This window comes from Camelus ferus, chromosome X (genome assembly GCF_009834535.1).
Source record: "Camelus ferus isolate YT-003-E chromosome X, BCGSAC_Cfer_1.0, whole genome shotgun sequence".
NCBI lineage: Eukaryota > Metazoa > Chordata > Mammalia > Artiodactyla > Camelidae > Camelus > Camelus ferus.
The window spans coordinates 80,450,331-80,463,156 of NC_045732.1; the positions used below are offsets into that span (position 1 = coordinate 80,450,331).

The 12,826-nt window shown below is 44.3% G+C and overlaps 1 protein-coding gene across 1 annotated transcript in view; it reads right to left on the reverse strand.

Annotated features, from left to right (window-relative positions):
- Window positions 1–12,826, reverse strand: part of AFF2 (AF4/FMR2 family member 2) — a 276,600-nt gene that overhangs the window by 62,464 nt on the left and 201,310 nt on the right. Inside the window, exon 7 of the mRNA XM_032475102.1 lies at window positions 10,507–10,603. Coding sequence (XP_032330993.1) covers window positions 10,507–10,603 — 97 coding nt within the window. The remainder of the gene's footprint in view (window positions 1–10,506; window positions 10,604–12,826) is intronic.

Here is a 12,826-nt window from a genome sequence, read left to right on the forward strand (position 1 = left end):
CCATTGTTACCCCATTTCATGTTCCACTTCGGTCGTGTCCCTCTCTCAGAACCCTCCATGGCTTCCCAATGCTCACTGAATTCCTGATCAGTTTCACCCAACCTGCCGCTCAAGACCCTGCCACGTGTATTTCGCTAACATGGCAACCAGTAGGAGCTTTTTGAGTGTCTGGCCCAAATATGATGTGTTACCAGGATTCAGCAGTGCTCGCATTTCATTAAGGATTGCTCCCTTCAGGCTATTGTGCTGGCTAGAAAACCCTTTAGCAAGATGCATTCGTCAAGTGCTGATTTTGTTTATAACTCAAGTTTTGGTATCTTGTGATTTAATGAAAAATGCCCTGTCTCTGGTGAAGAAGCACGTTTCACTCATAAGAGTCATCTGTCGACACTAATCATTCCCTAAGTGGAGTAAATACGGAGTCACGAGGCAGAGCATCTCAGTATTGGCTTATTTATTCTCCCCATTAGAAAGGCCAATGTAAGTGGCACTCAGTTACTCTGTTCCCCTGGGATTTGTGGATTTGAAAATTCAATTTTCTTTTCTCCTGGCCAATCCGAGCCCTCTTGCCTCTGATGCTAGGGAGGCACCCCTCACAAAATGACATGTGTCCTTTGAGAGACAATCAATACCTAATAGAGGCTCTGTCCCTGCCACGTGTAACCAGGGCAATGGGGAGAGTCCTCTTAGCGCACAGTAGGTGCTCAATAATAGAAGTATTCCAAACCCTCCCTGGGAGTGAGCACTGAGGACGCATCTTCAGTATGAGCATACTGGCGTGTTCAGGCTTTCTGTGCCTTTACAGCATGTTAAATTCTGGGCAAGGAGGCTACATCCATTTTGATCATACATCTGTATTAGAAAACCCAGTAACCTTCCACCTGTGTTTCTCCTTTATTTTCCCAATATGACTACACTCACAATGCTCTGACACCAGATGTGTGGGAGGCTTTTCTCACACCAAGTAAATTTCTGCAACAGCAGCTGCGTGTCCTTCAATTAAACTCAATTCTGACACTGTCTACCTGGAGACAGACACATCCCGAATGTTAAGGCCTCAGTAACAAGACTGTCTCCCTCCACTTCAGATGCCAGTGGTAAGCCGAAGTTGTCACCTGTGTTCCTGATCAATTGGCCATATACATCAGAGGTTCCAGTGGCCCACTCCTTGGGTTTGATTAATTTGCTAGAGTGGCCCATAGAACTCAGGGAAACAGTTACTCATGTTTACTAAAGGATATGATAGAGGATACAGATGAACACAGATGAAGAGACGCATAGAGCCACATCTGGGAGGGTCCCGAGTGCAGGAGCTTCTGTCCCTGTGCAGTTGGGGTGTGTCACCCTTCCTGTATGTGGATGTGATCACCCACCTGGAAACTCTCCGAACCCTATACTACTGGGATTTTATGGAGGGCTCCTCATATAGGCATGATTGGCTATTAACTGCATTTCTAGCCCCTCTCCCCTCTGCAGAGAAGGGGAGGGCGGGATGGGAAATTCCAAGCTGCTAATCAGGGCTTCGTCTTTCTGATGACCAGCCCCCAACCAGGAGCCCGCCCAGAATCAGCTCACTAGAACACAAGACAATCCTACCCCGCAGGAAACTAGGGATACAGTACCTTGTGTTCGGAACCAGGGCCAAAGACCAAATATGAGAGCAAAAGATGCTCCTAGTACTCTTACCATTTAGGAAATTCCAAGGGGTTTAGGAACTGGGGGCAGAGACCAATATATATATATATATTTTCTGTTACCTCACAATACCAAATACCAACTGACTTCTCCGCGCCTCAGTGTCCTTGTTGGCAAAATTAGGCAGCTGGAGTAAGGACTCTCCATGATCAGTTTCAGGTCTGATATTCTATGTCTTAATACATACACAAGTATTTAGTCATATATATGTATATATATACACACATATACACATATATATGACTCAGGGATAAATATGGAACCCGAGTCCACCTCCATTAGCAAGAAATAAGATCTATTAGCAAGTTTATAAATGTTTCTAACTAATGTTCCAAAGACTCCTATGAGCCACTCTGTGAGATACGGGCTATGCTGTGCCATACATTTTGGAAAGGTCTATGGCTTTTATCTGCCCATCCACTTGAATTTTGAATGGCTAATCTTGGATTGGTAGCTAACCTCAAATTTGGATACCAGTTCTGGGTGCTTACAATGCTTAGGCTCTTTGCTCTTGCTAAATAAATAGGAAAAATATATATATATATATATGGCTGTTCCAGAACAAGACAGATTCTGCTTCCCTTCAGAACAAGGTCCTTGGGTGTCTGCAGCCTGCCTGGCAGATCTTCCAGCAGACGGCAGATATTTGGGGGATAGAGTTTAGCATTTCCAGGTCCTAAACCAAAGCCCTGGTACATTTTTCCAAGCCAGCATCTAAATTTCAAACTCTTCCATTTTCAGTTTGGCGAAGAGTTCTATTCCTGGAGATGTTCGTATGGCTCTCATATACACTAGAACCCTGATTAAACTCAAGAAACTTAGGTACACGTGGCGCCCTGTCTGGGCGTTGTTAGCTGATGACTAAGACAGAATTTCCAGGCTTCGGCCATGGATTTGGGACCCAAATTGGGGCGATGAAGGGGCCTATGGAAAAATGCGTGCTTGGACCAAACAAAGAGTAGGGGTGAGAGAGGCAGTGATAAGGGTAACATGGTGATGCCTTTTCCTTCCAGCACTTTGATTCAAATTGACTTAATGATCCTCAGCTTCCCAGAGGTGGCTGCTACTCCTCCTGCCACCCTCTTTACAGAGCCATATCTGTGCCATGTGCTCTTTGTGACTAAAAGGTTGTGGTCATCCCTGACCCATGGGAGAGTTATTTTTTTCTGAAATAACAGACTGTGCACATTTTTGTTTCCAGGTGGATCTTGGGGCAAGCAGCACATCCTCACCAATGTCTGATTTAAGGTCGCTGTGAGAAAAGTGTTAAGCTAAGTAAAACAGCCATTGGGTTTGCAATTGAAGTGCTCCTAGATGACAATTCGTAAGTTCTAGTGGACGTCGGTCCATGTCCGGTCATCAGCTGTGACGAACATAACTGTAAAAACGCTGGGCTCCTCTACATCTCTGTGTGCTCAAAGCGTCTCAGTGAGATTACAATAAAAAAGCAATCTATGGCGATTACAAGTCAAAATATTTGGTACTAAAAGTAGAAGACCTACTTACAATGAAAAAATTCAGCATGCAGTTTTCTAAACAGTCAGAGACTTGCCTGGAGCATATTAAAAATCACATCATACAAGCCCTAAGCAGTTTCTTATTAATCTAGTCTCTGTGCTAATACAGCCAAATGGGAAACACAATCTTGGGAATATGAAGGCCAATGTTATTCTATTAACCTTATATGTTATCTTATTTACTTTCTTGTCTTTAATGAATAAATTAAAATGTCCTCTCATTCTCTAATTGCTGGATAGTTAAAGAGTATGACAACATATGGGTTTTATTCCACTATGTTCTGCAGCCTTAACAGCCCAAACTCGATCATTTTGTGGGGGATTTCAATGAAAGGCAGTGACAGATAAACTGTTTACATTAAAAGACTCTATCAAAGTTATTTTGCACCTGGTTTCATCCTAATCCATCTGCTGTTTCTACAGCTCTGACAGGCTGACCTCTCTTGCTGTGTGAGCCACACTGATGTCATTACTGAGGAGGCCTTCCCCAGCCTTTCTGCTGATAACAAAGTAAACGGAAATGCGGAGGAACCTTGGGGAGGTAACAACTTGTTCAGCGTGATGAGGGAGAACTGTGGCTAAAAAATCGGAACCATTCCAGCAGAGAAGAGTATCTGATGTCACAACGAATGAATTCACGCTAGCACGTCAACTTCCCAAGAGCCAGCTGACAGTAGCAGTAAAATGTATTGCCCCTTTTTCATTAGCAAACTTTAAACATAAAAGTGGGCTTGAATTTAACTTAGCCGCTAGGTTTCTTTTCCCTTTTTTTAATTGAAGTATAGTTGATATGGAATATTAGTTTTATATGTACAGCATAGTGATTCAATATTTTTATAGAGTACATTCCGTTTAAAGCTACTGCAGCATAATGGCTCTATTTCCCCGTGCTGTACAACATAGGCCGGTGGCTTATCTAGCCACTAGGTTTAGAAAGTTCAATATGCATCACAGGTAGAAGGCACACACCCCAGAGCTGTCAGAATATCCTGACTTTCTGCTACCATGTAATTCATTTCATTTGCAATTATAACAACCTAGCCAGTGAGCTGGCCCAACAAGAACAACAGAAACAAACAAACAAACAAACAAAAATGGATCAAGTATAAAGCCAACCTCCAGAACCTGGATTAGAAACAAGCTTGATTTGTGTGAGGTAATTGGTGATCTTCAGACAAAAAGTAAAATTACAAAGTGGAGGTGAAGAGAAATACTGTAAATGTTAAAGCGGTGGAGGCGCAGCTCTGCTACGGGCATCTAGTTGAAAAGCCCACACATCCACAGTAACATGCTGTGAATTAAGTACCACACTTCTAAGGGCAATCCTTAGGCAGAAAGAGAAAGAAGATTGGGTTAAATAAAACCGGGTACATCGGAGCTACTTATGCTAATGTGTCCAGACACAACTCATTAGAATGACTTTGTGCTCAAAGCAAATTGAAATTGTTCAGCTATGTTTTTCAAGCACCAACACAACACTCCAAGCTTTATCTAGAGTCCTTTAGCTGAGCCTGGTCACAAACAGAACATCTCTAGCCATAGTGCCCATTTTCTGAATTTCTAACTGAGCTAAATGAGGTCACCTAGGGTCTCAGTTTCATTCACATTTGTAATAAGATGGCATTAATATTAAAATTCCCTAAAGGTTGTTTCTAACAATATCTATTTCTTTTATGGCCTTTATCGTTCTAAAGTCTGCTGCTTCTGATGCCAGTCTGAGATGGTTAGGGCATCTGAGAGCCATTCCCAGATCTAACCCACCGGCAGAACCCCGGCATCATGGACCATCCTGTCACCAAAGGATGATAACAGACATTACATGCTTTGAGTTGTGTAACAAGCATTGGACAACATTCACGGAAACATCAAGCAGATGTTTACGTGGTCCTATGGCTATGTGCTGGAGAAAGCTCTGGAACTGGGCCATGACACACTCTAGAAGCCTTTGGAATAGGTCGAATTGTGGCTAGCTTAAAACTTGAAAGACAACAATTTTAATAAACCCGTCAATACAATTTCTTTGTTAAAAACTAAACAAAACATTTGAGACTGATTAGGCTGCTTCTATTGAAAAGAAGCACCAGGTCTATATCTTTAGATCTTTTATTGAACTGCAAACACAGCATCAATAACTGCTTCTCAGGTGTAAATGAAAATTGATTCCAGGTTTAACCCTTCATTTTCAGGGGTTCTTTCACTCCTGGGAAGCATAAGAAGAAAAACTGACCAAAAGGAGAACTGAAGGTTCAGTGGTACCAGGGTTGAGGGCAGGCAGAGAACCCCGCACCTGCGTGCACGTGGGAAGCCTGTCCTATCGGATTATGTCGCTCTCTAGCCAAACCCCAGTGGACTCATCACAGCATCACCGCCTGCCCTGCATGACTGGCTGGAAAATGGCAATTCAATAAGCGTTGTCTGGGGAAGGCCAGGCTTGGGTTTTATATTTACGATGCCAAGAGTGGCAGTTGAGAAGGAAAAATGCAGTCAGCTGGCTAACGGACATCATGGAGCCCCTGCATGCCAACCACGTTCCTGAGAGCTGACTTCAAAAACAAAACAGGACGTAGTGCAACCCGTGTGTTTAGGCGGACCCTGAGTTCAAAACACTGCATCCAATTCAAACGCTGTTCTGGAGCATGCCCGTGTCTGATGTCAACTTCAAGTAATTATTTCTTTCCCATTCTGGGGAAGCTCCTGGGAGAAAACCAAGGTGAGTAGAGCGTCATAGCAGACCGTATAGCCTTTCTCCAGGGCACAGCGAGCACTCAGAAAGAGAAGTGAGAACTGTGATCAAAGACTGTGATCAACTCTCCACCCATGTCAGTCCTTCGAAGAAAAACTCTTGTTTAGAGACACATAATTTTCCTGGAGGACTTGGTGCCATGTCATTGGCAACCCAGCCTTTCTTCCTGGGATATCTAGTTTAAAAGTTGTCGGGGCTCAGAGGTGGGGAAAGGTCATCCATTCCAATGGATGCATTCAGGGTGGTGTTAGGACATTCAGTGCAGTTCCTAGCAGATCGCTCTGGACACCAAGGCCAAGATGAAGGGCAAGATCTATTTACCAAAGGATCCAAAAGAGGGGCCTTCCAGTTAACGTTTGAAAAGGCCACAAGGAAGAACCACTACCTATGTGTGTAGTGTTTGTGGTTTCCAAAGCATTTTCTTATACACAGTCTTCCTCTCATCCTCACCATACTCCTAGGCGTCAGGTGAGAGCTCTGAGACTTTGAGACGTTCAGTGACTTGCCAAGTGTCAGGCAGCTAGTACATGATGGGGCTGGGATTGATGCCCAGGCTTCTCTAGTCCAAAAACCATGCTCTAAAGTACCACAGTTACAATTCCTTGTGGCTAGGTGCACACAGCTAATGCATCTTAGGACCAGACAGAATCTTTTCATTTAAATTTGTCACATACTGGCTGTTTTCCAGGTAGTTAATTCAGCAGCTCTCTTCAACACCACATACCTTACAAGAAAAGGGAATGTGATGTATTTCGCATCTTGAATATGAGACATTTTAGACGATCACTAGCAGTAGCGATGACGATGGGGATGACGGCCATATAAAGTGGTGAGTGCCACCACAAAGGCAAATGACTTTGCCTGTATTCATTCATTTAATCATTGAATCCTCACTATGACCCAGGGAAGTAGGTGCTATTGTTACCTCCATTATCACCATTTTATGGATACGGTCTTTAGCCCCAGGTCATCCAGCAAGTGACAGAGCCAGGATTCAAACCCATTTGACTACACATCTATGTTCTCACTCATCCTCGCCCACTGAGCTAGCACTGCCACACCACCTTAGAAGACAGCCTGGACATACCTGCTTCCCGGATAGTCCCAAACGAGAGAGTAAAAGGCGATGAGGAATGTGGAGAGAACATGCACACTTTTAACAAATATTTTCAGGGTACAATCACCATTGCTTTTTCACGGAAACCATGTGCACATGTGACTGCTCATCTCTGACTTAAAGCATCACGTGAAGGTAAAATACCCTGTTAGAAAATACCCCCGAGTCTCCATGGCTGACCATTTGGCATCTTTAATTTGTATATTACGATTCTCCCATTCAGGCCTCCTGCTTCATTTGCTGCATTTTCCCATCTGCAGGAACAATACTGAGCATCTAAACACGTCCTAATTGTTCTATTGGTGTCTGCACCCAGGACCTGCTCAGCACGACCATGCTGGGGAGGGTGCCAGTGACGGGGCAGGGAGTAGGGAGGGCATTCTCATGATGAGAGGCTTCGGACTGAAAGGTCAAATTAGAAAGTGACACATCTCGATCCTGTGTTTCATTTTCATACATGCATTTGCAGTGCATTCTCCTGGGATTCTTTATGTTGCAAACCATAGCATAAGGTCTTAAGAGCTTTTGGGGAAAGATTGCTGTGTACTCATTAAACCTGGCCACTCTGGGTCTCCTGAGGTAAGTCCACGTGTAATGATTACGAATAAGATGATCTGAAGATGTCTCCAGAAAGTTAATGGCTTTTTTTTTTTTTAATTGAACCATGTGTGCATGAATGTGGCTAATGGGTTCCGAGAAAATTTCTAAGTTTAACACCGGCTCAAACCCATAGTGTGGTCTGGCTCCTTGGGTGCATCATTTAATGCACCAGTGCATTTGTTAGGATGCTTTTCTCACAATCATCCTGCCACAAATAGAAGGATTGTGCAATTCCGCAGCTCAGGCTGGAGACCCAAATCTACCTCTAAGATTTGCTTTGAGGTTCGAGTGAGACAGAGCACCAAAATTAACAGCTGACACAGGGCAAGAGTGGCCCCATCAATGAGAGCTCTCAGAACTCCTCCTGATGTGGCTGGAGCTCCGATGGTCCCAATGGAGAGATGAGAGAACAGTACCATGTTACCTACATGGCGCTGTGTTATCTCATCTGAAAAGAAAATGATATTGGTGGTTCCTCCATAAGTTAGACACCATAAATTACCACATGACAATATTCCATCTCTAGGGAGAAGAAAGGATTGAAAAGAAATAAGAGATTCAATTCAAAAGAACTGAAACCAGGTGTTCAACAAAAACTGATACACAAACACTCACAGCATCACTATTTGCAATAGCCAAAAGCTGGACCCAAATGTCCGTCAGTTGATGAATGGGTGAACAAAAGGTAGTCTATCCAGATGACAGAATATTATTTAGGCACAGAAAAGGAATGGAATATTAATACAGCTGCAGCACGGATGGACCTAGAAACCGTGACGCTAAGTGAAAGAAGCCGGACACAATAGATCACATATCGTATGATTTCGTTCAGAGGAAATGGGCAAGTCCATAGAGACAGAAAGTAGCGTAGTGGTTGTCAAGGGCTGGGGGGAGTGACTGCTGAATGTATGTGGGGCTTCTCTTTTGGGGTGATGAAAATATTCTGGAACTGGTGATGGAGACACAGCCTTGTGAAGGTAGTAAATGCCACTGAACTGTACACTTTAAAATGGTGAATTTTATGTTATGTGAGTTTTAGCACAACAACAACAAAAAAAGGAAACTGATTTCAATCACACATCTTTGAACAAGGATATTGGGCCTCATAAAGCCAGAACTCACTGAAACTTGCTGTCACCGTCGCTTCTGCTACTGCATAAACATTCTCTCCTGGCCTTTAACTTTCAGCTTTGTAGCCAGTCCTCAAACTCTACAAGGAGACTTCATCTGCAAATGTTACAACCTTGCGCCCACTTCTTGCTTCCTGGAGCCGGCTGGGGCGGGGGGGGGGGGGGCGAGGAGCTTTGCTCGGGAAGGAGTGACCAGGCTAAGAGCAGCAGGCCACGGAAAGCTCCCAGCTCCCCAACCCGGATTACCTGAGGGTCTCAGCACTGACACAGTGACCACGCACATCCTAAAAACAGAGATGACTCAGGCCAACTGACCTGATGCCACTTCAGTTAAATACAGAAAATAACACTTTTCTTGAGAAGCCAAAAAAGCAGACTGCACTTGTGTAATCACATAGAGAGGAAGTCAGCGTGCGAAATCTACCTTCACTTACTGCTGATGACGGCTTTAAGCATTTTCATTTAAAAGTAATGTTGCTTCTGTCAAAACCAGTCATCTGGGTTGGGGGGCGGGGAGGTTATTTCCCAGTATAGCACTCTTCTCACTGGCGTAGTAAATGCAGGAATGGCAGACCCCGGAACTGAAGTGCGCATTGTCCATCTGCCCTGAAGCCCACGCCCCGCGCCGGAGACGGACCGCTCGCACTCAGTGAACGCGCACGAAGCCCTGGGACACAGCCGTGCTTGTCCTTGCAGTTTGTACATATTATCAAAAATGCAGGCAGAATGAAGTGGAGAAAGTAGAGGAAAGGGAAAGTTTGGGCCACATAACATTGAAGATGAGTTCAATTTTAAAATCATACTGAAGGCGAGGAGTTCTAGTGTGGTAAACAATTACAGACGAGAACGGACTAGGTGAGCCTTGAAGAGGTTTCCATAAGCTTTTCTTTGCTGGTGCCTCACAAAATATTTCGTGAACATGGTCTCTTGTATTTGTTAACTATCCTGAAATATTAGTGCATGAGCATTCCTTAAAATACTCTGGTTTTAGTTTTGTTACTTAGCAGACTTCACTGTAGAAAGCATATGATCAGATATTGGCTTTTAAAAAAGGCAATCCTTCTGTGTTCCTTGTCTGAGGTTCTCAGCGCACCCAGGAGGACCCCACATGTGAGATGGTTCTGTGTCCCAGAGGCCACGCGAGCATCACTGGTACCACCCACTCCACTGCCATTGTCATGACTCATACAGGATACTTGCCCTTGTCAAATCAAGAGGTCCAGGCTCATTGGAAATGTTGACAATGCCCCTTCTTGCCATCTAATTTGGTGGTAAGTGCTATAAATACTTGCAATGGGAGAAGACAGGGCTGCAGCCAGTTTTGGCCAAATGCCCTTTGCCTGAACTTTCATGTAACCTGTAGGGTGCTGGCACTGATTGTCAGCTGTGTTCCAAAGTGGTGCCCGCTGCACTCATTATAGGAAAGTTACACTGCATCCGAGACCGTACTTAGTCCAAGAGAGGGAAAGACGATCTCTATTGCTTTTGATGACCAGTATGTGCATATGGAAAGGAGAGAATGAAGGGAGGAGGTGAAAGCAGTTTTCAAGGGCTCAGCATCACCTCACTGAAAGTGTGAGCTGATTCGACCTGTTCCAGAACACTATGTCTGTCTTTGCTTCTTCCCCTCCAAAGCCTGGAGATGAAGCGGTGCCTTCAGCTCCCTCCCCTTGGGTCCCGAACCAAGCCCTAAGCTGCTCCTACCTGGTAGAGCTCAGTGGCAGTGCACTGAGTGCTCAAGGTCTTCACAGGCTCAAGGTCATCTTCATCACTGCTCAGCTTCAGGTCATCTTCCAGCATCCTACAAAAAACAAAAACAAAAACAAAAAAACCTGAGTGGCATTCACTTTAGAAAGCATCTTTTCTAAATCATCCTCAGATACATTTTGCAACGAGGATAAAATATTGGAACTACAATCTGACAGCTGCAATTCTGCCAAAGGTGCAGAGGGAACCGAGATTCTTTCAGCTAATTAGATATTTGAGTTCTTATATTTCTGTCATACTCTACACACATCCTCCCTCTCTGCCTTCCTCTAAATCAAGGGGAAAAAAGGACTATTTCAGCATCTCCAGAGATGACTGGAGTCTATATATTTTTACTACTGCAAGTGTAATAAATGTGCTGATCAATCACTGTGGAGGTGGGACGCGGCACTGGATCTCTCCAGGAAAAGATGTTCTGGGTCTCCCATGAAAGAATAGGGCCATGATGACAGCCCCGAGGTCCAGAGGCTATTGTGGAGGCCCGCTGGGGCTCTCTGGATGACAGAGGCAAAGGGCCCCAGGAACTTCCACTGCCTTTCAGTGCCCTCTGTGCTGTGGCAGCTCGGTGGCCACAAAATAGCTGGGCGAGAAATGGCTAGTCATTAACCTTTTGATATATGACCGATCCCTTCCCGTAAAATTTGATCCAAGAGATGTAAGCCCATGATGTGGATAAGAAATCTTTCTCTCCTAAGACAAGGTACCTGAAAAATATGAGTGGTCGGAATTTGGGTGATGAACTAGCACTTTCAAAATTGTTTATCGAGCACACAGAGCCTTTTGTTCTTATAGGGATATTAATTCCAGTGCCAGCAGCTCCCGATCTCCAAATTTGAGCTACAGCAGGAAGAGTGACTTATTAGCTTTAAATTCCAGTTACACAACTTTCAAAGACCAGTTGGTGTTAAGATTTTTATTTATTAAACACAATGTGAGACCTCATCCTCCGGCTTCAAGTGGAGCCAGTCTCAGCCTGTCAGGACTTACGGCTATTTTCTGAGCATGCTTCACTCTTTCTTGCTTCCAGACTCAGTGTCAGGCTCAGCTCCCAGGCTGGAAGCCCTTTCTTCAACTGGAAGTCGTGTTTTTCCTCCACAGCTCAGCCAGATCCGACCTCTTTCATCAAAGCTTTCGAGAAAGAATCCGCATCTCAGGTAGAAAACCCTTTCCCTCTCCCCACCCCCAGCTCCGCTGATCCCAGCCAGCTGTCCGTTGAGTGTCTCCTCCACCAGCCCCTCGTGCCTATGTGTGTTCTGCACAGTGTCTTCCCAGAAATGACACAGTCCGCCACCCTCATTTGGCTGACAAGCAAAGAAAGGTTCAGAGAAGCTAACTGCTTTGCTCGAGGTCACACAGCTAGTCAGTGCTGGAGCCAGTCCAAAAACTCCCAGCTCCTGGTTCCCACCTGCATGCTTTTTCCAGCAGAGAAGCCAGAAGGCCAAAGGCAGCTTCGAATTTGATAAAGAGAGGAACATGTTATTTCAAGGTTATGTCCAATGTTAGAAAGAGATTCAGGTCGAGTGGGTTCCAGAAACTCCCCAAAGAAAGGCCAGCCACTCCACCTTCATGCTCAGCCGCACAAGACCAGGGCATGTTCGCTGAGGTCTGAAAACCGACGATGGATATAAAGGATGATTGGTGGGAAGGACAATTGTTAGAGTTGGTTTCAGATAAACTAAATTTGCAGGATTTATGGCCACCCTTCAAGAGACTGATGGATGTTTGGAAGATCTTAGAGAAAGAGACAAAATGTATTTTGGTATTTCTTTCGCGATTGCAGGCTTATGATCCTGAACAAATAATTCTTCATAACACATTGTGGTAAATGAAGACTGTATCCTTCTCATAAGCTATAGAACTCAGATATTTAAAAACTACTAATGCTGGGCTTCATTCTCTCTCTCTCTCTCCCTTTCTCTGTGTATATACAAGTAGTCAGTATTATACTGTGTTTGTACAATACAGCCATAGTATAATGCCTATATGTTAATTTACACCTAAGTGTTCAGCAAAATAAATGATAAAACGATTCTTACCCTGTAGAGGATCCATTTATGTGTCAGGAAAGGTGCTAAGTATTTGACCAGCAGCATGTAATTTGTAATTTAGACCTTATGAAGGAGGTTCTCATAATGATAATTAGCCCCATTTTCCAGATGGCAACACTGAGGCTTAAGGAACTGGCTCAGGGTCACACAGCTAGGAAATCATAGAGGCACACATGGAACCCAGAACATTTCCAGCCAGAACCTGAGAC